At 42.4% G+C, this 23,750-nt stretch overlaps 1 protein-coding gene across 2 annotated transcripts in view; it reads left to right on the forward strand.

The window, feature by feature from the left end:
* Positions 1–23,750, forward strand: part of GORASP1 (golgi reassembly stacking protein 1) — an 86,795-nt gene that overhangs the window by 33,003 nt on the left and 30,042 nt on the right. For both annotated transcript variants that reach the window (XM_069211080.1, XM_069211081.1), the window contains exons 4-5: positions 418–504; positions 710–840. In XM_069211080.1, coding sequence (XP_069067181.1) covers positions 418–504; positions 710–840 — 218 coding nt within the window. The remainder of the gene's footprint in view (positions 1–417; positions 505–709; positions 841–23,750) is intronic.

The raw sequence follows: 23,750 nt of genomic DNA on the forward strand, positions 1-23,750 counted from the left end.
GGGCATTGGGAGCAAGGACTGAAGAGGGTTAGTGAGGTAGCCAGAGAATTAGGAAGTGAAGAGAGTAGTAGTGCCATGAAGAGTGAAAAACGTATAAGTGTAAGAGAGCCGTAAAGAAACCAAGTGAAAGAGAATGATCAAAAGGAGAAAGGCTATCGCATGGTCCGATAGAGAGGTCGGAGTATCCACATTACAATACCTTGACGGTTCAGCTTGTGTATTGGCTTTTGGAGCCAAGAGGGACTCCAGCCTTGGGTCTGCCTCTCATTGCTTTCTGAAAACTGTTGCCACCTGTAATTACAGTACAAGCACACTTGTTCCAGATGTTCATAATAGGAAGCAGGTAATGAACTAGAAAATAAACTATTATGTTTTAAGCATTCTTTTTACATATATATTTTTTTCCCCTCTTTCTAGGATGTGGAACCCAACTCTCCGGCCTGTCTAGCTGGTCTTCAGCCCCATACTGACTATATTGTTGGGTCAGATCAGATACTTCAGGGGGTAGGATTTATTTTTACCATGTCTAGCAAGTCGTTGCACTGATGTAATGTTATTGATGTATTTGTGCATCTGTCATTTTGTGGGTAGCTAAATTATTTAGCCTAACCTACCTTCCTTAATTTGCCTTTTTAGTGGGTAGTTGCCCTTTATTTAATTGAGCTGATGAACACATCTAACTTCCCATTCCCAATTTTTTTTTTTTCAGTCTGAAGATTTCTATGCGTTAATCGAATCGCATGAAGGGAAGCCTTTGAAGCTTATGGTTTATAATACGGAGACTGATTCCTGTCGAGATGTTATTGTGACACCCAATGGAGCTTGGGGCGGTGAAGGGAGGTACTGAGTGAATTTTACTTTTTCTATAGGTTCTACAGTGACCAGTAAAATCTGTGTAGATAATGGTGTTTAACTCCTTGCTTTCAGAGTCTAAGCTTCTACATTTGTAAAGTTCTGCAGGCCTTATTCACAAACATTTTTGTAGTATGTGAAGTAGTAGTCCAGTAGCACTATTAACTTAGTACCATATTCACTTCACAAGCCTATGGGTGGGGATTTCCTCATCCGCTCGTCTTTTCTGGGAAGGGATTTCCGCATGCAGAAGTGTGCTGTTTTAGATTGGGGGGTGGTGGAGTATAATTACTCAAATATGTAGGAGTTAAGGGAAAATTATAGGGTTTGAGAGTGACAAGCTAGTAGAAAGCACATACTCACAAAAGAGTAAGGCCCTTGCAATTCAAAGGATACTTTCTCAGTTACTACAGCCCTAGTAGTGTTAAACAGGCTTAAATTAAATGTACTCCAGCCCAGCCTTGGAGTAAGTGGAGCACGACACAAACTAATTTGTATATTGAAATTGTGTGTGTATCTATCTATCTAGCTATCATTCTTCCACTATGAGCTAGAGTGTGAGATAGAGGAGTGAACCAGCAAAATAATCCAACTGCGCAACATAAGTAAAGAAACACACTCACTCGGGGGTTGCAGGTAAACAAGGAAGTTTACTCTGACCACGCTGCGGACGTCAGTGCGGCCTTGTTCACATGCCGAATGATAGAAAACACTCCGTGCATAAATATTATTCAAATAGTAAAAACGGTCAAATGTGCAGAACTGTGGTGACTTAATGGGGGCTTTCAAAAAACGTGCAATTTTTTTATTAGTGGTCATATTGTAAACGCAGCAAAATGTTCATAATATAAAATTAGTTGTGACTTTCGTGTATGATCGACATATGTATGTACTCAAAATGCTTTCGGTCTGCATCACATAGAAAAACTAACCAGATTTCTTAAAGGAGCAACTAATCATGAATGTGCAACACATACAGCTCAAGTGGGCGGATCAAGGTTGCATCTAGCAGCATTAACTACAATTTCCAATGTCAAAACAATAAAAGCACAGCAATGTCAACTGGCAGTAAAGAAAAGGTAAAAAAAAAAATAATAATAATTGCTGTGAATTACCATATTACTGAAAAAATACTACCAAAATGTTGTCAGGAAGATATCTGGGATAAATAACAATCTGGGCAAGCAAACATAAATTTGCTACAATACACTCGTGTGCAACAGAAACGGAAGAAAAAAACTATCCTTTTTTCAGAGAGCATCATAAAGTATAATGAAGGCAGCCTGAGTACGAGAGCTCACTAAGTCCCAGTAGCAAGTGCCAGGGGACCCAGATCCCAGGGGAACCCCAATGGGCATATGAGATCAAAAACCTTCCCCCAAGTGTAATTGTGGGAGCATGTCCAGATAATCAAGTCAAACTGGAAGTGTAAAAAGGCTCACAAGCGGGGGGAAAAAAAGCAGGCGCCCACCCAGTCCCCAAATTCAAAACAAATTATACAAAAAAAAACAACTTAGAAAAGTCTTACCTGTAGGTAAGAGTAAACCCAAAAGTGCAACAGAAGAAGAGTAGGGGAGACTCCAAGTGGTCATGAGCGTAATCCTTCCTTTCTTTCTGTTATAAAAACAAAACGTGAGTCAGAAGGATCAGACGATAAACACATGTAACCTACCATGTTAACAACAATACTCCAAGTCATATGTATAACATGGAAGGCAGAGGTAAAAAATAGACAATGGCCAACAGAGGTGGGATCCTTAATGCAATTGTATATTAACTCCTCATCAAGGTTTAAAGCTCTGGGACGCATGGTCTTCAAATCTATAATCCGTTGGGACTGCGGTGAGTGGTCACTGCATGCCCATACATGGGTCCCTTGCTCACTATGCCACTGGATTCAAGCTAGCCTGGCTGATGAGGGATGATACCCCGAAACCGGTCACAGGATGCTTGTTTCCAGTCCAGAGAAGTCCTTACAGTTTGGGCTGGACATTTCCCATGGGGAGCAGGGTCAAGACTGATTTACATATGGCTGGGTCTATCTGGGGTGGCATGGTGAGCAAAAGAACAATGGATTCATCCCACGTCTGTGATGGGGTGGGGGAGTGTGAGTTTGAAAGGTTTCAGCACTCTGTCCATCATCCTTTTGTGTAGCTAAATTTTGAATTGGTCACCATGTGAAATGTGTAAGGCTGGTGTACAGAACAATCTGTTGATGGGGGGGGGGGGGAAGGTGCAGAAATCTATGAATGAGGCCACAAAGTATTTCACCTTTAGAATGGTTGGGATGTGTAGCCTTTTGCCCAGGTTAGTGTACTGAGATTAGATTTTGTAGCTTGTTAAATGTTTGTAGGGCCTAGTCTATGTTGAGATAACCGAGTAATATAAATAAACTTGTGTATTTTTCAGTTATAAAGTAATTTACCTGTTTGAATTTGGTGTTTTTAGGTGGGTGGCAGATTGTATGTAGAAAGTAAGGGGGAGTGAGAGGCTAATGACTTACCTCAAGCATTTGAAGGTAACTTTTTGGCAGAGAAAACTCACAGGGGTGTGGAATTGTGTTTAATCCTCTTGTCTAAGGGACAAAAAGCTACATGACTCTTTGTCCTTTAGGGAAGTCCACTATAGCCGTAGAACCCGCCGTAGCGGGCTCTTCCGGCTGTTAAAGGCCCGCTCCCCGCGTTAAATGCCCGAGGCGAGGGCATTTAACAAGGGAGAGGGACTTTAATAGCCGGTAGAGCCCGCTACGGCGGGTTCTAAGGCTATTCGAACATTCTGCCACTCAGGGCAGAATGTTTTATTAAAAAAAAAAAATGTTCACGGAGCCCGAGGGGATTAAAATCCCCTCGGGCTCCGTGAGGCTTTGTTCACAGCTGTTGCTGTGAACAAAGCGAACATTGGAATGTTGGCGCTGCGGGCTTTTACCGGCCAGTAAAAGCCCGCAGCACACCATTGTTTTCAATGGAGCCCCCAGCATTCCAATGTTCTAATACCTCTTCATCAATGTTGTGGCTAGGCACAGAAACATCAATATAGATTTATTTACTTTAAGTTAATCGAACAAGGTTTTATAATTATGCTAAAGCAAAGCTTCTTTTTTCCCCTGCCAAAAGGGATGTTATATGCCTAAAACTTACTCGCAAGAAAGGTCTTGACTATGTAACCAAGTATTGCAGTTTGGCCATCTCATAAAGCAAGTCCATTTGCATAGGCAGGTGCTGCTTTAAAAATCATATTGACTACAACTGTCACTCAGTTATGGCTGATGGCCTCTCCTAGGGCCACTAAAATACCCTTGCATTACTAAAATGTAAAAACTGTTGATAAAGATTTAGAAGCCAAAAATCCATGAAATCCTGGGTGTAAGAGAGCGGTTCTTAACTTTGACTTTTGTGAACTCCCACTGAATGATTACAGGAATCTGCCCCCACCCTCTGAGTCATTGTTGGAAGCTGCGGGCCACCAGTCTAAGCAGTGTCTGTGATTTCAACCTCAAAACACAAATACAAAAACAAGTGTACACAAAGAAAATACACAAATATTGGAATTTATTGTGCGATTCAGTCAATTGTACACCATTTTTCAAATGTGCATCTTTATTTATATATACTGTGTATTTAGTTTACTATAATTTAATTTTGTAAAACTGTCATGGACCCCCTCAGTAGGCCTCGAGGACCCCAGGGGCCTTCGAAGCACAGGTTCATAGTCACTAGTGTAAGACATTCAAAATGACAGTTACTTTTAGATAACTTCTGCTTTTATAAAAGACGTAAATGACTTAAATTGATACCAAGAATGGAATATTTTTTCAGATGAAGATGAGAAACCCTAAACTGGGCAAAAGATAGCCAACAGTACCCAGACCATCCTTCATAATATTGAGGTCTCCGATTCCCCAGCAATTCCAGTTAAAAATGCATTGGGAAGGTTTGTATTGGATGGATAGCGGTTTGGCTCAAGAGGAATCTCTATAAAAGTAATGTAGTGATGGCTGGCACTAGTGTAGACCTCTGGGTAGAATTCCAGACAAAAGATTTGGGTAGTAGTCTAAGCCTCCAAAAGCAGTCATCTTGGGCTTTTAACCTGAGGCTGGTCTGTAGTTGACGTTTTAGACCTGTTCCGTCTCCTACACCGTTTAATTTCATCTGAAGCAGCTGTTAGGATTCTCTTGTGCCTCACTGAGGGCAGGCATTTTCCTGTTGCTGCTATCGGTTAAGGAATAGATTAAAGTAATGGACTATATATCATGGCATTGCTAAGGATCTATGTTGGTTCTTTTGGTGCTACCGAACTTATACGGCTCAAAAGTGTGGTGGGGGCTCCGCAGCGTGCTCTGCTAACTCCTGGCGTATGGTTGTGGCAAGTTAATCAACATTCACACTTTGCACTCAGCTAACATGAATTTACTCTTGGTGCGGAATTTCCCGAGACTAAGGATAGCAGTGCGAATTTACCTTTTGGCCACATTTAATATAAACATCTACCTTCTCAGCTTCGTCTTGACTAATGTCTGCTTAACAAAGTAAATGAAAATGTGGCTACTTTTCTCTTGACACAAGCATTAAGGCATTCTGTTTTTGCTAAGTCTGTTCTTCATCGCGGTTAGGGGCACAATACCCTTTTCGTGTGTGGAAACACACTATAATGTCTGATAGTTAAGTTATTATGTTTTAAAAGTTGCTAAAATCACAGAAGTCAACCACTGCACTAAATGGTTTACTCTTCACCTCTGAATAAAAGACTTTTGCAAAAAGTGTTTGGTTGATCAAGTAAAACGGGCGCCTGCAGAATTCCTTTTGTATCAAGATTGTTGACCAGTCCAGTCTAAATTATTAATCAGTATTAGAGTGGCAAACCTGATCCTCTTAGTAAATTGTATGTAGCACAGCATGTTTTGCCCCCTACACTTCCCCTGTGCATAACTGTATCTGACTCCAATCCTGCACTTTGTCGTGGTGTTTTTTTTTTTTTTTTTTTTTTCTCTCTTAACCGCCGATTAGTTTGTGCCCGTTTTTCTTAATAAATGTAATACTCTGAAACATGATTCCATTTTTAGGTTTCGTCAGAGACGATCTGCATGTGCTGTTGGCAAAATCTCCCAAAGCATGCTCCTAACCAGGACTAGTATATAGTGTTGATCTTGGGCGCAGAAGGCTCCCCAGTCTGCTTTGGTCTTCTGATAGGATCATATACATCAGAGATGCAGTGGGACCCAAACCCTAATGGCAGGATCGTAAGGGAGACTTGAGTGAGGTGACAGACAGACTACGGAAAGCTGGGAAAGGAGCTGTAGTATCCTTTGCGCATTAGCTTCAGGCTTTAGGCCTTTGTGCACTTTGCCCTGGATGTATTTTATTCATTTGCTTACAGCTTAGAGCCTCTGTGCACTTTGCTCTACCTGCTTTTTATTAGGCTTCGTACTGTTATTTTTCAGATAGCCAGTTCTATGGTCTTATTTTATATTCATATCACACTGTTTAGCCTACTTTAGCACTGGAGTTCTCCATAACACATTCTTGTTCACTCTGTGCTTCAGTCAAGGATACAGTCTGGTACATTGCCGATAGACGTGGTAGGAGTTTAGTCTTTGGACATTTTGTGATCACGCTGACATGTTAGTTATAAAAACACTTTCTTGTCCCAATACACGCAAGAGGGAGATTCCGACCAGGGAACCACAACTAGACGCTGACTGCTTCGTTGCAGATGCTGAACCAAGATCACAGGCCTTTGCTCAGGTATGAGGGCTGATGTCTCCCCAGTGATTCAGAAAGGCAAGTTAGAAGCTTAACATGCTGTGCTCGAAATAGAACAAGCAGAGGGAGAGTAGAAACTATTAGACACGATGATAGCTTTGTTATGTTTTACTCTCCTGGTGACTATTTCAATCCTACTGTGTTGTATGGTTCTGGTTATTGCGGCTCACGCCTTATTATCTAAAATGCAGTCGTTTTATTAAAACATTATTTAAAACTCACACTGCCTTTGTCATTTGTACATGAGATCATACTGTAAATGAGAGAGTTGGTTTGGATCTGAGTGACCACGACTTCCCTGAGAAGTTCCAAAGATGTCATGCGCTCGGCTGCCCAATCATCTCTTCCCAGTGGAAGAAATGAGGCACTGCTAGTTAGCCGGAGCAAAAAACGGATTTAGGGTGACAGAGTTCCTTACACGTGGGTCAGACTCAGTCCCCCACACCATTATCGATCCTGCTGCCTAGAAATCCAGTAGTCTCATTTAGGATAATGAGAGCCCACGCGACAGAGCCATAGAAAGCAAACATCAAGGAACCCAGTGGAACAGAGGCAGAGTAAAGGGCACAAGGAATAGTCATGTAGGGCCCAGGGAAGGAAGATGAGCTAGGGCTGAGAATCCGAGCAACTCCAAGTCCCTGCCTTCCAGCCTCTTACCAGTAAGATGTGGCATGTGCTTATAGAGCTGTTGTCCTCCATCCGTGTTCATAGGTCTCTAGTTCCAGAACGTGTCTGCCTCAGAAAAAATTGAAATGGAGAATTGCTGTTTCTCCATCCACCCAACCAAACCAAATAGTTGCACAGCACCTCCGCACTGAGCTACCCCGGGGCTGTCTTCCCAAACAGGGAGCAGTGTTTCCTAGGAGTCGGGCTCAAGATTCACCCCAGCTAATCCCAGGCTAGAGTCCGCTCACAAACCTCTAGCCGGTCACAAGTCCCCACCCTTTTCTACTCCTAGTGGAATTTCTTACTTTTGCTCATTGGCTGTGAGCACAAGAATGCTTCAGTGCAGCCTATAATTATCAGAATAGAATGTCTACTTACTCATTGAATGAACTAGAAACTAACTTCTTGTCTCCTCCCCCACCCCTGTAGACACCAACAAATGCCGGGCGTTAGGAATTCACCACCTCTTGACATAAGGGTGTAGCTTCAGCAAGGGTGTTTTGGGTGTGACCGCCTCAAATAAATGCATTCTTGGCTTGGTTGTCGGGTCTCTGGGCCCAGAGTCGGGTCTGCTTTGTTTGTGTTGGTTTTCATCATCCTGATTTCACATACATGGTTTAACTTGTTCGTTTTTTCTTTCGTTTTTTAAATTATATTTTTATTTCAGCATCTTAAATGTACCGAGTGAGCAGTTTACCAAAAAGTAGTAAAACTGCACCTATAGAAGTACTCCTTGAATGGATGCAAATTTACTACTCTTTAACATTCACAAACATTGGCAGTAGTAGAGTTGGAAAGTTGCCCTAGGTTCAGGCTTCCAGGCATACTCATGCTAATAAAACTCTCAAAAGCAAAGAGGCTGGCAAATAGTTTACTACTGTGTTGTGGGCTTATCGTGTATGGTTGGGCTCGTATTTTGGCTACTGGGATGTTGTGATTCATATATAATTCTATGTTCCACTGTGCTTGTGCAGTTCTGCTGGAACGTTGCTCAAGCAGTTAGAGGCTGGAGCTGAAGGAGATTGGTTGGTTGGCTGCCTTACTCCGTGCCTCATCAATAAAGTACTGCTTATTCTTCTAATTCTGCCTCTTCTATTACTACACACTGGCAATCTCTCAGGGTAGCATTCACTGCTATTTTCTTTCACCCACTCTAGACCGGATCTGTTGTGGGGTTTGGCAGGTGGAGTAAAGGCAGCTTGGCAAATGACTTTACGTTAGCCACCCTGCCTTTACTCCACTGGCAAATTAGAGATATATGCCAGCCTGCAGACATCTCTGTACAATGACTGGAACCTACCAAGGTAGGAAAAGTTTAATGGACTTTTTAATCATACATGCCTGCTCGCTATCAAGAATTTCCAAATTTTTATTTTTTAAAGATTGTTTTTCGAAAAACAAACTCCCAGAGTAGGAGTTTGTTTAAAAAAAAAAAAAAAAATACACATGACTCCCCTTACAGCAGAGGAGATTTCTCCCGTTTTTTGTGGAGGTTATTTGTCTTAGTTTTCAATTAAATAAATACTATCCCTCAAAGCCAGGATACACGTGGCAGTGGGAGACAGTTGAAACAAGCAGCATTGGCAAAGCAAGTAGGTCTTGCCTATGTGAGAGGTATTAGCTTTGCCAATACCTTTTAGCCATGTTGTACAGGACCTTGGCTGTTGAGCGTGGCTGATAGTGGAGTAATAGTTGTGGGTGTAAGTAACTAAAGCATTGTGTGGGACGGCAGATAGGGTGAAAACAATATAAATAAGTAGCCATATGCCTTTGTAAAAAGTAGGAAAGCACATTGCACATCCAGGAATAATACCAGAACACCTATTTAAAAAAAAGTGTTGCAAAAAGATGTGTAAGAACACATACTTGGTCCATGCTCTGGGGAGGAGTGTACTTGGTCCATGCTCTGGGGAGGAGCTAACAAATGAAAGGAAGGGAAGCCTACAGGAGCTAAGCACTCAAAAGATTGTTAATGCGTGATGAACAACCAATGGTATGATGTGGGTGGGTTGTAAGCCCATTAAATAGTAAACAATATTTCGCACAGCACCGTGCATGTGCGGTGTAGTTGAGACCTACAAAGCACTGTAAATAGGGTGGATAGTCGAATAGCACATCTTCAGTGGTTCCTGCTCCACTGGGCTGTCGGAGGAGGTTTTACACCAACTGAGTAAATTTTACTTCAAACAATCCGTTTGTAAAGCGCAACTACTCACCCATAAGGGTCTCAAGGTGCTGAGGGGGTTTGTCCTCTGAGCCTGATTGGGAGGTTTCCAGGATGTTGTTTACTTTACGTAAAACTTGCAGTCCTCCCTACAAAGTCAGGTGGGCTGACTGAGTTTGGTGGACAGAGTACTCTGTCGCCACAGGCCTCAAAATCTACTTGTCCCCTCATTATGGCAAGTCATATTTTATCAGATCGAGCAAGTTTTAGGACCTACTCACCCCTTCTGGCAAGCTAACAAGCAGGTGTTCTGCTCAGGGAGAAAAAGATGCCTTTAAATCTTGTTCTAGTCACATTTGGTCTGTGTTCAGAGACAGAGGTCAAAAGTCAGTTTGTCTTTGTCTTTTTTCATTGTAACTGCAGAGCTCCAGGATTTTGTAGGGTGACCTGTCTGACCTGCTGTAAAAAGTGTTAAATGAAAGGCTGTGTGGGTTTTTCCTGTCTCGCATTTAAATAACTAAATCATCTGTACAAACATTTCAAAATATCAGTAGCTGTGAAAACCATTTTTTGTTTTTTAGTGTGATGAAAGAAAATGGGATGAAATCAAATAAGAACACTTTACTTGATGTGTTAATTATAAATGTTCTCTGAAACGGTTTTCACTGATTAGTAATACACTACATAGTTGTAAAGCTGCAAGTTAGTGGAATGTTTGAAAATTTCTTGGAAATTTACGGTCTGTAAATGAGTATGCTAACAAATCATGCTTTTTTAGTATATTAAAAGGGAGTGTTTAAACAAATTGGGAAATACTACTTCTGCCCTGATGGCAATGCTGTTAGTAAACTAAGACAAGTCACGGATCATGTGTTCCCTATATGTGGGTTAGATTCTTACTATACACAGAGCAACGTTTAGTTATTCAAACAAAAGAGGGTTTTTGTGCAGTAGAAGTGCTTAACTCACATATTTTAAGGTGAGAATGAAGGAAAAGGTGACTCTGTAAAATAAAATATTTGCCTAGGATCACGAAATTTGCGACCTGTTTACGGGTCAAGTACATTACCGTTAGGTTGAGTAGATTATTCAGGTTACTCTACCTGCAGGTCTAGTAACAATGTTATTACTTTTTTCAAGGCATGCACCATTGTGACACCATCCCCTGTCCGCCAAACACTAAATCAGCCCCAGAGGCTGCCTAATGGAAATCGGCATTGACTCTGGTCCTCATTGAAATGGTCCAGTTGATAGATCTTTGCACCAATTTACACCTATGTTGTGCTGTCTGCTCTGAATTGTGTGATTCTGGGGTGCCAGGCGGTACAGGACGACATTGAATTATTAGTTCAACCTTGATTCCGTTATGTAAATGTTAGTATTTAATTGTGATGTGCATTCCCTTATTTGGCAGTTAGAAGCATATATTGAGGTGATTGTTGTAATCATAATTTAAATTTCTGATTGTTTTTTCATGATGTGCTTGATGGTAGTTAGTCTAGTTCTTATGAAGGATCATGGGGAATATGTCTGTCTTGTGGTTTTGATACTGTAGATAGTGGTGATTAGCAAGTGTGTATTTGTGATTTGAAGTGGATATTTGAATAATTCAATAGGATGGGATGAGGGCGGACATAACTCGAATACTTTAATAAAGGAATTTAGGTTGAAGTCTGAACTTGCAGTTCAGTGATGCTAGTTTTCAGTTGTTTGTGGAGATTTAAGTAGGGGCTATTCAGGGATACGTTTTGTGTTTGAAACTGTGAATGGATCTATTTAGGGTGTGGATACTCTGGTTTCTTTTATACTGTGAGCTTTGGTGTTGATCAGCTTGCTACGGACAGGAAAAGAGCACTGAGAAGAGGTTTCCTGCATAATTGTAGCTGGGTAAAATCGGTTTTGTGTCCAGATGTTAGCTTTAAAATAGAGATCAGTGGGTGAAAATGCAGGAATATGTATGGTCATTCGGTTTTAAACTCATGAGGATTTCTTTTACTCTCAAATAAAATACATTAATACAAATCTGTGTAAGGGACATTTATGAGATTGTGCGACTGGGATGAGTACTTTGAGGTCTTGGTCCTTGATGAGCAACTGAATGGAATCGGATTAAGCTTTTGGACTCCAAATTAAACTCAGATAATTTAAAAGCTAGCTTTGCAGTGTTTCCTTCCGATAGAGCAAAGGGGTTGTTTCTTTTCCATTACCTTGACAGGATTAAAATGTTTATTTTTGTGGCTGTCGTGTCGAGACGAAGGGAGTGGTTCTGCCTTTGTTAGTGGTTGAGACGAGGTACCTATACAAAATGGTTGATATATATTTCCTGCTTCTTGTTGACTTTGTCCAAGACTAGGGGCAACAGCTGGTCCACTTGAGGCCGAAGATGGGCAGAACAAATTTGGGACTAAAGGGATGTTGCCTGGCAAACCTCCTGGTGCTTAGATGAGCCAGCCTATGCATCAATCACTCGTTTGAACACAGGAGAAGCCTCACTGTTGGAACAGCCTGCCAAGCTAGAAGAACAGTTTGTTACCAGAGCCTGGTAGCATCGCCTCTGATGCAAACATTAAAACAACCCCAGACATCTATATGCAAACGCTGCACAAGAAGGCTTGCGTCTCCAGCAGAAGCACACTGCCCTGCAATGAGGTGTTGTATTCCTGGTGAGAAAGCTCAAGTAGTGCTAGCATTGATCAGAGAAAACCAGGGTTATGGAGTATGGTAGAGGTCTACCTTATCGTGAGTAGAAAGCAGGTGTCCTCCAAAGTGGGATAGAGGTTTCAACAGGCAGTGGATATAGGCTCCAGAAATCAGCCAAAGTTGCCAGTAGTCTGGCCGTAAATTGTTGCAGCAGGTAACGAGGAGAAATGCTATGACTTGGGAAAGGTAATGTGGGCTCAGAATCTGGAGATTTGGATCCAGCAGTGGTGAAGAAGCCAAGAGATCAGGTGGGTCCTGGCTGGCAAGAGGGTAATCAAATAGGTTTCCTTAAAGATAGTTTCCTCTATTTAATCCAACTGGTTTTCCTGCAGCACAATATTGGAGAAAGTTATCAGATTGTTAAAGATGTGTCAGCAGGACAGACCGGAGGCGATTCTGGTTATGAAAGCGGCAGAGCTATGTGGAGGAGGTTCCGGTCATCTTAGATATAGATTTTTATGTACTGATCGTTTAGAAAAGCAGTTACAGAAATGGAGGAACTGGATAGCTGGAGTCAGTTATTGTTAGAATTCTTGACTGATTCTCATGGTCAGCGCCCACACATCTGGCATTTGCTTGCTGAGAGAGATCAGATTGAGGGGTAAACTGGTGAGAAGCCTTTTCTTCTGCAATTGGACTCGCACTTCAGTGTGAACTGCGTTGTGACCACCTTCTCTACTCTGTATGCACTCACATGCACTTTGATGGCGCACCATTGATATTCCTGCTGAAGTCGTCAATTCCCCCCCCCCCCCCCCACCCCTCAGGAGGGTGATAGGTTGAGGTGCTGATATCTGGGGAGCCGCAGGAATCTCAATTAACCAGGGCTTCAACTTTTTTCTGGTTAAGAAGAGTGGTGAGGAGAGGTGCCTTGAAGGGTGGGATTCAGCAAAAGCAGGACGAGGGACCGTGCTGACAATATGATCCCTGATGGGTGCTACCCAGCCTCTGTAGATATCAGTTCGGCTTGAGGGAGCATTGACAATTACTTGCTTACTATGACCTCAGATTTTGTGCAGGGAAAAACTGCTTTGCCTATTGCCTCCTTTATCTTGAAGTTTTACAGTCTACTTTACCAAGCGCCATGACTGAAAGGAGGAAACAAAAAAGTAATCAATACCTGCAACACTTGGCAAAAACAAGGTCATAGACAACTGGGAATCTGACAGAGGGGCTACTAAGGGTAAGAAGACACTTTTATGCTACATCACTTCACTGACACCAGAGCTGACTTATACGACAACTAGTGAAGTGAAGCGGCAGAACAGAAATCAGTGTTTCGCATGCACTGTGCACAATGTGGATCAAGCCATGGAAAAGAAAGCGCTCTATTCCGTAGAAAGCTGTACAAGGGTGAAACCATTTTGGAAGCTGTGGTTTTTTTATGACCACAATAAGTAATTGTATGGAAGAATGGGTGTGTACAAAGCTGCTTAACTTGAAGGATAGTGTATCTTCAGATTCTCAGTGTCGCTGGTTGAGGAAATTGGCGGGTGGGATGGGGGGTGGTCTTTTGAGTAGATGGGAACACCGGAGTTCAGTCATTAACTTGTGAAGAGGCATGCCTACTGGCTCTGCAAACCCAGAACAACACCTACTTTAGGTGACGCAGTAGTGTCTGCCTTGCAAGAGGCGAATTATAGGAAGTATTGCAAACGGCAGTCTGGAAGAAAGTTGAGATAGGCATAAGTTGCCTTTCACTTTCGCTGTTTTTATCCCAGGTATCTTGGTCCAGAAGAGTTGCTAGCAATTTGGAGAGAGTGGATAGCACCAATGCTGAATAACTTAGTTATTCTGTGAAGTTGTGATGTATCAATGAAGGCACTGTATCTTCACAAATCATTCTGCCGAGTCTTTCCTCGATCGATTAAGTGGCTTATTTTTAGGGCTTCTTTTTATTTATTTTTTATTTTATTTTTTAACACCACCTCCCGCCCCCTCCCCACCACCTGGCTTTTTATCCTTCCCCAATTGTTTGTGTCTTTTGGGCTTCTTTGATCCTATACAGGAGAAGTTTAGGAATAGTTTACTGAAATAACCTGGCAGTTAGGTGTTTAACCTATTGCTGAAGTTAATTGCGTCGAGCTGCAACTTCGCTAATGGGTTTGTTGTTCATAAACGGGTTAACACACTTGGGATTAAATGTTAGGGAATTGTACTGTTTGTGTAACGCAGCCAACCCTTTATGAAGGTGCGTGTCAAGGCTCAACCAGAACTCTGCTTTAGGCAGAATAATCGAGATTTTTCTTCACGCCTCACATGACCGCTTCTCAGCCATGGAGTACTGACTGCACTTTGCCTGAGAAGCAGTGATCTCCCCTACTGGAAAAAAACAGGGAACTTCTAAAGTTGAGGACATTTGTCACTTCCAAGCCTTTCACCAAAAAGTGCAAATGCAAACTAGTAATCTGCATAACGCACCGCCACAAGCCCTCTTTCTATTGTATTCCTGCCAAATCCAAAAGCCGTGCTTTTAGAACCGCCTTCTTGAGGGCTGAATCCTTCACTGGGGTCCCAGCCTATTTATGGCATGACCTGGACAAGCTTAAATGATGCCTCCATTTACACAATGTTTAAAAATGCCTCCGTTTAAACGTGTTAAGCTTGAATTTGATCTGTAAGGATTTTAGTTCTGCAGGACTCTTACCAGTCAAACTTGAACCTTCCACACTGGAAGTTAAAATGGTTAACCATTCCAATAAAAAACAAAAATCACTAGGATGTGCCTGCTTCAGCCCACAGAAGCTGTGAGCATTACAACTCTTCCTTTGACTCCTTGACAGCGAATCTCCGACCCCTATCGTAACCCTGTGCTTCCCAGCAATACGTGGCCGTCCCCACACCAGTGCATCACAAACTTAATTACAAGCAACCCCATTTCTACCATTTTTAACCTGTTTAGTGGATTGTTAAGTTGTCTGCTTGAAGTTGAAGTATATACTATTCCCCGCCCTTTCCCCACTTTGACTTCCCTTCGACTGCCCCACCGCCCCTCCTAATCTCCCTCTGAAGGCATGGGCTGACATATTGACTGTTTAATGATGTATGCAATGCTCTTGCATTTTCCTATGGTCATGCTAATTGATTTACTCTATATCCAAACTAGTGAACACCCGCACAATGGCGCTGATTGTCCTCAGCATAGTAGCTTTGTCTTTAAATGTTAAAACTAATTGAAGAGATTACAAACAAAAAAAAATCACTAGATAATACAATTAAAACGAAGTTTTAAAGCTCTTCTGAGATGTTTTTAAACTGTTTTTCAGTAGCATCATGATTGTTTTAAAGCACCATTGATTAAAGTAAAACTTCAAGATGCTTACTCAATTGTTGCCCAATCATTTACCCAGAAAATTATGTTTCAGCACTCTCATGACCAGAAAGTTTTAGCAGCGTGCTACTTTTGTAGCATGACTAGCATGTTCTCTTCAACCTCTGGTCTCATGAATCTGGTGCTTTCATGCTCCAAATATGAATGGCGCATACTTAAGCACTTAAAGGTGTTAACTCTATCAGAAATTAAGAGGTTAATTAAATCATTACCAGACCTTTCGTACTTCCCCTTCTCTACCCCCTCCAAGCCGTACAAACCCCCCCCCCCCCCTCCAAAAAAAGATACCTAGGCCAAATGTGTCATTTTTTACAGGATGTTGTAGATTCTGAAGGTCCCCAAGATTTGTGGTTTTCCCTGGAAGCAGCTAGGAAATGGACAAAAGGTGGGAACATGCAATTTATTTTTGTTAAATGGGGATTCGTGTTGTGCAAGACAATTGTGTGGGTTGTGTTCTCAATGTCATGAACAAAAGGTTTGCTTTACTAATATCTCCCTCTTTTGAACTTTTAGAAACAGGCAGAGTTGTAAAAATATATATATAAATATATATATATTTGTTTTTACTACAGTTTCTGCAAGATAGACATTATTTCCTATGTTTGCATTTTCTTCCTAATTGCAGATGTGTGAACTTGGAATGCTTTACATTTCTGAAAGGTTCTGCAAGGAGTAATTTGTCTAGGTCCCCCCCTCCCCCACCCCCATAGGGCTAAGACTAACCTTCATTTGGAAGCTTAAAATGTATTCTGTAGATAATAACAAAATTCCTACTAGGCAGTGTTTCCACACTTCTCACAATACAAATGGCACCCCACTTGTGTGAATTGGACAATGGCTCACAATAGGCAGGGACCCAATTTGCAGTGTGTAACAATCAGGATTTTTCCTTTAAATGTAAATAATTTTGTGCATGTGGATTGCTGTTGTATTTCTACCAGTGATAGACTGGCACCCAAGGAAACCTGCCAAACCAGAGAACATAAATGGAATACCTAGACGAGTTAAGAATGATGTGGTTTGCACAGATCCCACTACATTTTCTTACTTAAAATGCCCTGCAAAAGTTAAGCTTGGGAAAGTTCCAGAATCTGCAGGGATTGACAGTCCTACCATCCAGCATTCTACACTTGTGATTTAAAAAAAAAAAAAAAAAAAACTTGCATGGATGGCTCTCACCAGTATCACCACTCAGGAACTTACCAGACCCAAACATTTCTGAAAACTAGACACCTGGATGAGTTAAGAATAGTGTGACTTGCATGGATTTCACCATATTTCTTTTTACTCAAAATTACTTTTAACTGTCAAAGTATGGCTTATAAACTCAGTTTCTTCATTTATGTGACAGTTGTGCAACTTACCGCTAACCGCAGAGGTCCTACTTTGTTATATTAAAACACTTGATGGAAAGGGTTCCCCCCCCCCACCACCACCCGTAAGTGGGCTTGTTGCACCAGGCAGGGGAATGTCAAACCTGACCATGTTGAAGTCATTGCAGTATCAATTTAATCTTCGATCGGGTTACAGTTTTGATCTGTTCCTTTGCTTTACTGTGCACTATTCACATGTTTTGTTAACTTATTATGATTCATTGGAATAGAATATTTGGACTTTTGCATAATCTAGAAGCTCTATCATTTAGGTTGCATAACTATAGGGGTAAATTCAGGTGCCTTTTTTTTTTTTTTTTTTTTTTTTTTTTTTTTTTTTACTATTTCTTCGAGGTTTGCAGAGCATCGGTGTACAAAAACTTGCTGGAATTCATGGAAGCCATTCTACCCTTTGCTTCCTAGTTTTCAGAAACAAGGCCCTGAAACCAAATGTTGCAGCAATCCATCATGTGCGAGGAATTTAGATGTTTTTTAGAAGGTGTTTTGACATTAACAAGATATTCTGGACTGGAAAACACACTGAGATGCACAAAAGCCACACTGCGTTGAGTTGTTCGGAAATGCCTATGGGTCACCTGGGTGCCAGCTGACCCAGAGCTTAAACTTGTCCCCATGTCAAGTGAGAGGAAATTGTAGGTCTTAGAAGCATATTTTTGACATGTGGCGCTGACTTTCTGACGCCCCTGTTGGGCAAAACTACAACCTGGCCACAGGGGTCGAACCTGATATCAGCGTAGATTGGCATTCCCCATAATTCCCTTTTAGCCAACAATACCTGCTATCTAGTGGGCTGATTTGACTCCCTGGGACAGGTAGGTTCGGGTGACCCCTCCAGTATAGCCCCTCTAGCCTCCTTAAGGGAAAGAAAAGTTTGTGTGGTGCTTGGGTTTGTAGGCTGTAGCCCACAGCCAGACATGGCAAGGCTTGTACTCAATCCCCTTTCTGGACTGCCAGCCATATTCTTTGGACAACAAAGGTAATGTAGAGAACATGAACATCTTGCCCTTCACACTCCAAATGTTGAGGCAGTGGCAATGTTTAGGTACCCTTCCTGAACATTGTTCTGCAATTCCCTATGAATAGGGTTGTTGGCACCTGCTCATCTGCCCTTGAATTGTCTTAATGCTTTACTGCTAATCATTGCCATTCAATGACATGTCTGTCTAATCTAGCTTTCTGTGCAGGGATAACTAACTTAGCTTTTTTGCATTTATTGCTTTGGGAGGTGGGGATGGTGGGGGTGGGGGAGTAGAGGGAGCGAAATGTGATCTCTTAGGAGTCCTGCGAGAAGAAATGCCCTGTATCTCGGCTGAGAGATTCTGAGTGGACCTCCGTGTTGCAGGATAGACTTTCAGCAGTGGCTGTAGATGTCACTGTACACTTTCATGCATGTTATAGACTTAGTATGTTAACCTAAACATGATTCTGTACGGGCTTCTTCCCTGAAAGCCTTGATTTTCTTGCCCAAAGATTTCTTCAACCCCCACCCCCACCCATGGGCTACCAGGAGGACTGACTGCTTGTAATATCGGCAATTGACTATTCAGTGCAGTATCATTTCTTTGAATTAGATGGAATTATGACCACTCTTCTGCTCAGGTCAGTTTTACGAAAAAAACTGCACTCTAACTTGTACCACTGAAGTTTGTGATCCTAATGAATCAATACAGCTTTTACTGCCCAAATTGGGACAGACTTGCAGGTGATTCATTGAAACTTCAGCCTATTAAACGGTTTCCCCAGACAAGCAGCTGAACTATTTGCTTGCTTAATCAAGATATGCTCCCATCCTTAGAGCAGTTTGAAGGTCCATTTCAAGGATAGTTCTGTATTCTATTTTGACTCGCACAGAGGTTTGAGGTTGGCAGTGCACTGATCACTATCAGTTCAAGGTCCTTTCTTTCGGTCAAGCCAATGCCATGCGCCTTTCAGGTGATTTGCAGTCGTACCTGCCTAATATGTACAGGGAACTATCTGCATCCTTACCTTGGAATCTGGCTTGGTGGTTTATTTCCTGAAGTGTTGTCAAGAAGTGTCTGTACACCTTGATCCTGTTGCATACCCTTCTTGACAAAGACAAACCTAGTTTTCGTGTGGGTTGGCAAAATGCCTGGGTGTTGCATGTGATACATGCAGCTGTGGTCTAACTCTTAAGAATGAAACATGCGCCTGTGGAAGCTTTTACGTGTCGGGATTTGATGTGGAAGATGTTCACAACTGTCTGCAGATGACCGAGCATTTTTTTTAATCTTCTCATTTGGCATTTTCTTGCTAGGACCGTCCACTCTACCGATGGGAGAGGTAAGATTTGATAATATGCTGGTGGGCGTGACCTTTGGGAGATGTGGATGACTTATAGACCAGTAGGAATTATCATCTGCTTCAAAACGTTACAATTGCAAATTACATTCCCTGACTGGTAAAGTGCAGTTTTCCGAACACATTTATTGTATTGGTCCCAGGCAGTGTGTCACGGTAAGGTAGAGCACTGGGATGATCACCTGGCCCATCTGGCCTCCTAGCCAGTCCTTGCAGAGGACTCCTAAATCGAGCTGTTATACGAAGAGAGCGTACATACTCCTGTTTATAGGAGAAGGTGGTTTCTCTTATTCCTGTGCCCAGTTTATCTCACAGCTTTCGTTGTCTATCACAAGCAATCTTTCGAGTTTTTTTATTTATTTTTTAATAGGTAAGCCTCTGGTTCTCATTTCAAGAATCTTTTTTGAAATAATTATTTTATTTCCATGAATAATTTATTGAAGGATTAAAAAACAAAACAATCATAGTGTACAAACAGGACATTGGCGATCCAACAATTACATCTTGTAACTCATAAGCAACCATAAATGCATACATTTTAACAGGCGGTAGCATGTAGGACTGAATAAGAGTTCAGCAGCAGTGCTGAAAAAACAGTAATATTTTTAAGACTTGGTCAGAGGGTAGGGGTTAGTCAATCTACATCAGTCCTCAAAACCACCTCCTTTTCCCCAATAGCCTTTAGAATTATTTATATATGTATTTATTTATTTTGGCAACCTTCACATTTTTTTCAGCAAGCATGTTGCGGTATACACTGGCACACCTGTCCTCAATCGGAGTTTCAACAGTACCCCATCTTTTGGCAGAATCACAGCTTGCCCCCATCAGACCTGTGTCATAAACAGATTTTGTGCATTTCAGGGGAACCTGTTGGTTTTAAATTCCCAATAACTCAAGTGCACCTGTCATTATTTTTGGACTCTTAGTGTCTGCCCAGTGCATTACCAGCTCTCTTATAATGGGTTTATCTTGGTGCCCAGCCTTATGGTAGAGGCCTGGCCACGTCCATTGACTACTAAATAATATAGTCTACCAAATCTAAACAGTTGAGTTAGTGTTGTAGATTCTATACAGTATTTGTTTTCCAAGACCCCTCCCCGCCATGGATGTAACAGTTACGTCCTCGGCTGAGGCGCCAAGGACGTAACCCTTACGTCCAAGGACTGGCTTATGGTGGAAGCTCTAGCGATCCTCCCCTCTTCCCCCTCTCCCCCCCCATGGGCCAGGATGGAATGGGAATTGCTTCCTCTTCCACCCCTGAGTATTACACACCCCCCCCCCCCCCCCCCAAGTGACGTCTGACATCGGCACATGATAGTGTGCTGACCTCATCTGAAGCCACCCCCACTGCGCTGGAAGCAGGGGTCGCTCACCAAGAGGGGCATTGGGGAGTAATTTTAACTGCTTCTGTGCCGCGGACGTAACGGTTACGTCCTGTGGCACAGTGCTCGTGTGCCCAGGATGTAACCATTCCGTCCTGGGCACAGAGCTCAGAGGGAGCACTAGTGCTCCCTCTGGTCTTCCCTCCCACCCCCCAAAGACAGGGATGGAAGGGTAAGCTCTGACGTCAGAGTCCCCCTCCCATTGTGCTGGAAGCTCAGCTTCCAGCGCGATCAGAAGAGAAATGCTTTTGCATTTCTCTTCCGATCATGTGATGGGGCCCTGAGAAGCTTCAAAGGGAAGGAAATTAATTTCCTTCCCTAAGAAGTCTCTCAGAGCATTTTAGCAGCGGGATCGTGAAGCAATCTGGCTGCTAAAATGCCCACTAGACACCAGGGATTATTTTCATTTAGGAAATTGGCATAAGGGGAGCGACCCCTTGGGCAAGGGTCGCTCCCCAGGGGGGGCATTTTTTTCTGCTGCACTTGTCAGCCTAAAAATTTTTTTTTTTTTTTAACTGCCCTTTTGGACCCGCTTTGGTTTCCCCCCCCCCCCCCCCCCCTCAATTTCAACATGTTTTTGGCTCTTCCCTGTCACAAGCACTTGGCCCACCTACACAAGTGAGGTACCATTTTTATCGGGAGGCTTGGGGGAACGCTGGGTGGAAGGAAATTTGTGGCTCCTTTCAGATTCCAGACCTTTCTGTCACCGAAATGTGAGGGAAAAGTTTTTTTTTTTTTTGTTTTAGTTTTTTGGGGCCAAATTTTGAGGTTTGCAAAGGATTATGGGTAACAGAACCTGGGGAGAGCCCCACAAGTCACCCCATCTTGGATTCCCCTAGGTGTCTAGCTATTAAAAATGCGCAGGTTTGTAGGTTTCCCTAGGTGCCAGCTGAGCTAGAGGCCAAAATCTACAGCTAAGCACTTTGCAAGAAACACATAAGATTTCAGTGTAAAAATGTGATGCGTCCATGTTGCGTTTCCTGTCGCGAGCATTAGGCCTACCCATGCAAGTGAGGTACCATTTTTATCGGGAGACTTGGGGGAACACAGAATAGCAAAACAAGTGTTATTGCCTCTTGTCTTTCTCTACATTTTCTCCTTCCAAATGTAAGACAGTGTGTAAAAAGACGTCTATTTGAGAAATGCCCTGCATTTCACATGCCAGTATGGGCACCCCGGAATTCAGATGTGCAAATCACCACTGCTTCTCAACAACTTATCTTGTGCCCATTCTGGAAATACAAAGGTTTTCTTGATACCTACTTCTCACATTTTATATTTCACCAAATTAATTGCTGTGTGCCCGGTATACAATGAAAACCCATTGCAAGGTGCAACTCATTTATTGGCTCTGGATACCCAGAGTTCTTGATGAGCCTACAAGCCTTGTATATCCCCGGAACCAGAAGAGTCCAGCAGACGTAACAGTATATTCCTTTTGAAAATCTTACATTGCAGGAAAAAGTTAGAATAAAGCGTGATGAGAAATGGCTGTTTTTTTTATTTTTTTTTTTATTTCAGCTGTTTTCTGTAAGAAACCCTTGTAGGATCTACACAAACGGCCCCTTGCTGAATTCAGAATTCTGTCTACTTTTCAGAAATGTTTAGCTGTCCAAGATCCAGTATTGGTTTCACACCCATTTATCACTAACTGGAAGGAGTCCGAAAGCACACAAAAATAGTAAAAATGTGGTATGTCCCAGTAAAATTCCCAAATTGTGTTGAAAAATGGGGTTTTGTTATTCAAGTCTGCCTGTTCCTGATAGCTGGGAAGATGGTGATTTTAGCACCACAAACCCTTTGTTGATGCCATTTTCAGTGAAAAAACAACAAGCCGCCTTTTCCAGCCCTTTTTTTTTTTTTTTTTTTTTTTTTAAACAAGTTTTGCTGTATTTTGGCTAATTTCCTGGTCTCCTCCAGAAGAACCCACAAACTCAGGGTACCTCTAGAATCCCTAGGATGTTGTGTGTGGGGGGGGGGGGGGGGGGGGGGGAGAATGCAAATTGGCGTGGATAGCTTATATGGGCAGAAAGTTGAGGGCCTAAGCGCGAACAGCCCCAAATAGCCGAAAAAGGCCTAGCAGCGGAGGGGTTAAAGTAAATTTTGTCCTGTCTTTCACTGCTCTGGGTTTGAAAATTAACCTTTTTATAGATGTTGTGTTATTTTTTTATTTTATTTCTTATTGGAGAAAGTCTACAGCAAAGCATCAACAACGTGGTGTGGCTTGTGTTATTTGTCAGATGTAGAGTAGAATGTGTCTGCTTTCTGTACATCCAGATATTCAAGCTGCTACCTTATGCTTTGTTCAAACCCATGCCAAGCATTGCTCTTTGCATTTCTTAGGCTGACGCAAAGTCACAATCTGGCTGCCGTAGATTTCCTTTTTAGACCATACATTTTCACTTGTTGGTACCTTTTGTAAACTGCTTGGGCTGAGTGGTAAATTTGTGTAATTCCTTTACCTACTGAAAAGGGTACGTTGGTGTACCTGTGAGGTGCTCAAGTCAAAGTTTACTACAGAAGACTTAACACCAGGACCCAAATTATAGAACAAACTAACTGTACTGGTTTGCACCATGTGCACCTTTGAAAAGGCGCGCCTATCGAATACTGAAAAAGCACACCTTATTTTAAATGCAATTCCCTCAGAACAGCTGTGAACTTGTTGGCTGCCTTTAGGGCAGTATATTGAGTGAAATGCGGAGCAGCTGCTTACAAGCTGCTCCGTGTTTCATGGAAAAGATGGCACCTCCCTGCACTTTAAAGTAAGGGCAGAGATCCCCCTGTAGAAGGGTGCAGTGAGTAACTGCACCAGCCTGTCTGGGTGTCAAGAAGTGGTGGGGGGCATGGCTGGCGCTTTTGCCCTTCCAGAGGGCTGTCACCAGGTAGTGCACTAATTATGGTACCTTTTTGTGGCACTCGGTATCCCTCCAAAGGCCTGTTTGTCTCAGCACCCACATCTGTAGTAGGGTAGGAGTGCAGAGGCTAGATTCCTTAATTCGCATGGAACCTCACCCCCATGCATGAGGGAATGCCCTTGCAAGATAGCACTTGTTACATGTGTCCCAGTGCCATCAGTATTGCAGAAGAGCCCACCAGGATCTTCCACACCTTCTGGAATACCATAGTGACCTAGGGAGCGCACACACACACGTTGCACCCCTAGAGCATTATGCATAA

Source organism: Pleurodeles waltl, chromosome 10 (genome assembly GCF_031143425.1).
Source record: "Pleurodeles waltl isolate 20211129_DDA chromosome 10, aPleWal1.hap1.20221129, whole genome shotgun sequence".
Taxonomy (NCBI): domain Eukaryota; kingdom Metazoa; phylum Chordata; class Amphibia; order Caudata; family Salamandridae; genus Pleurodeles; species Pleurodeles waltl.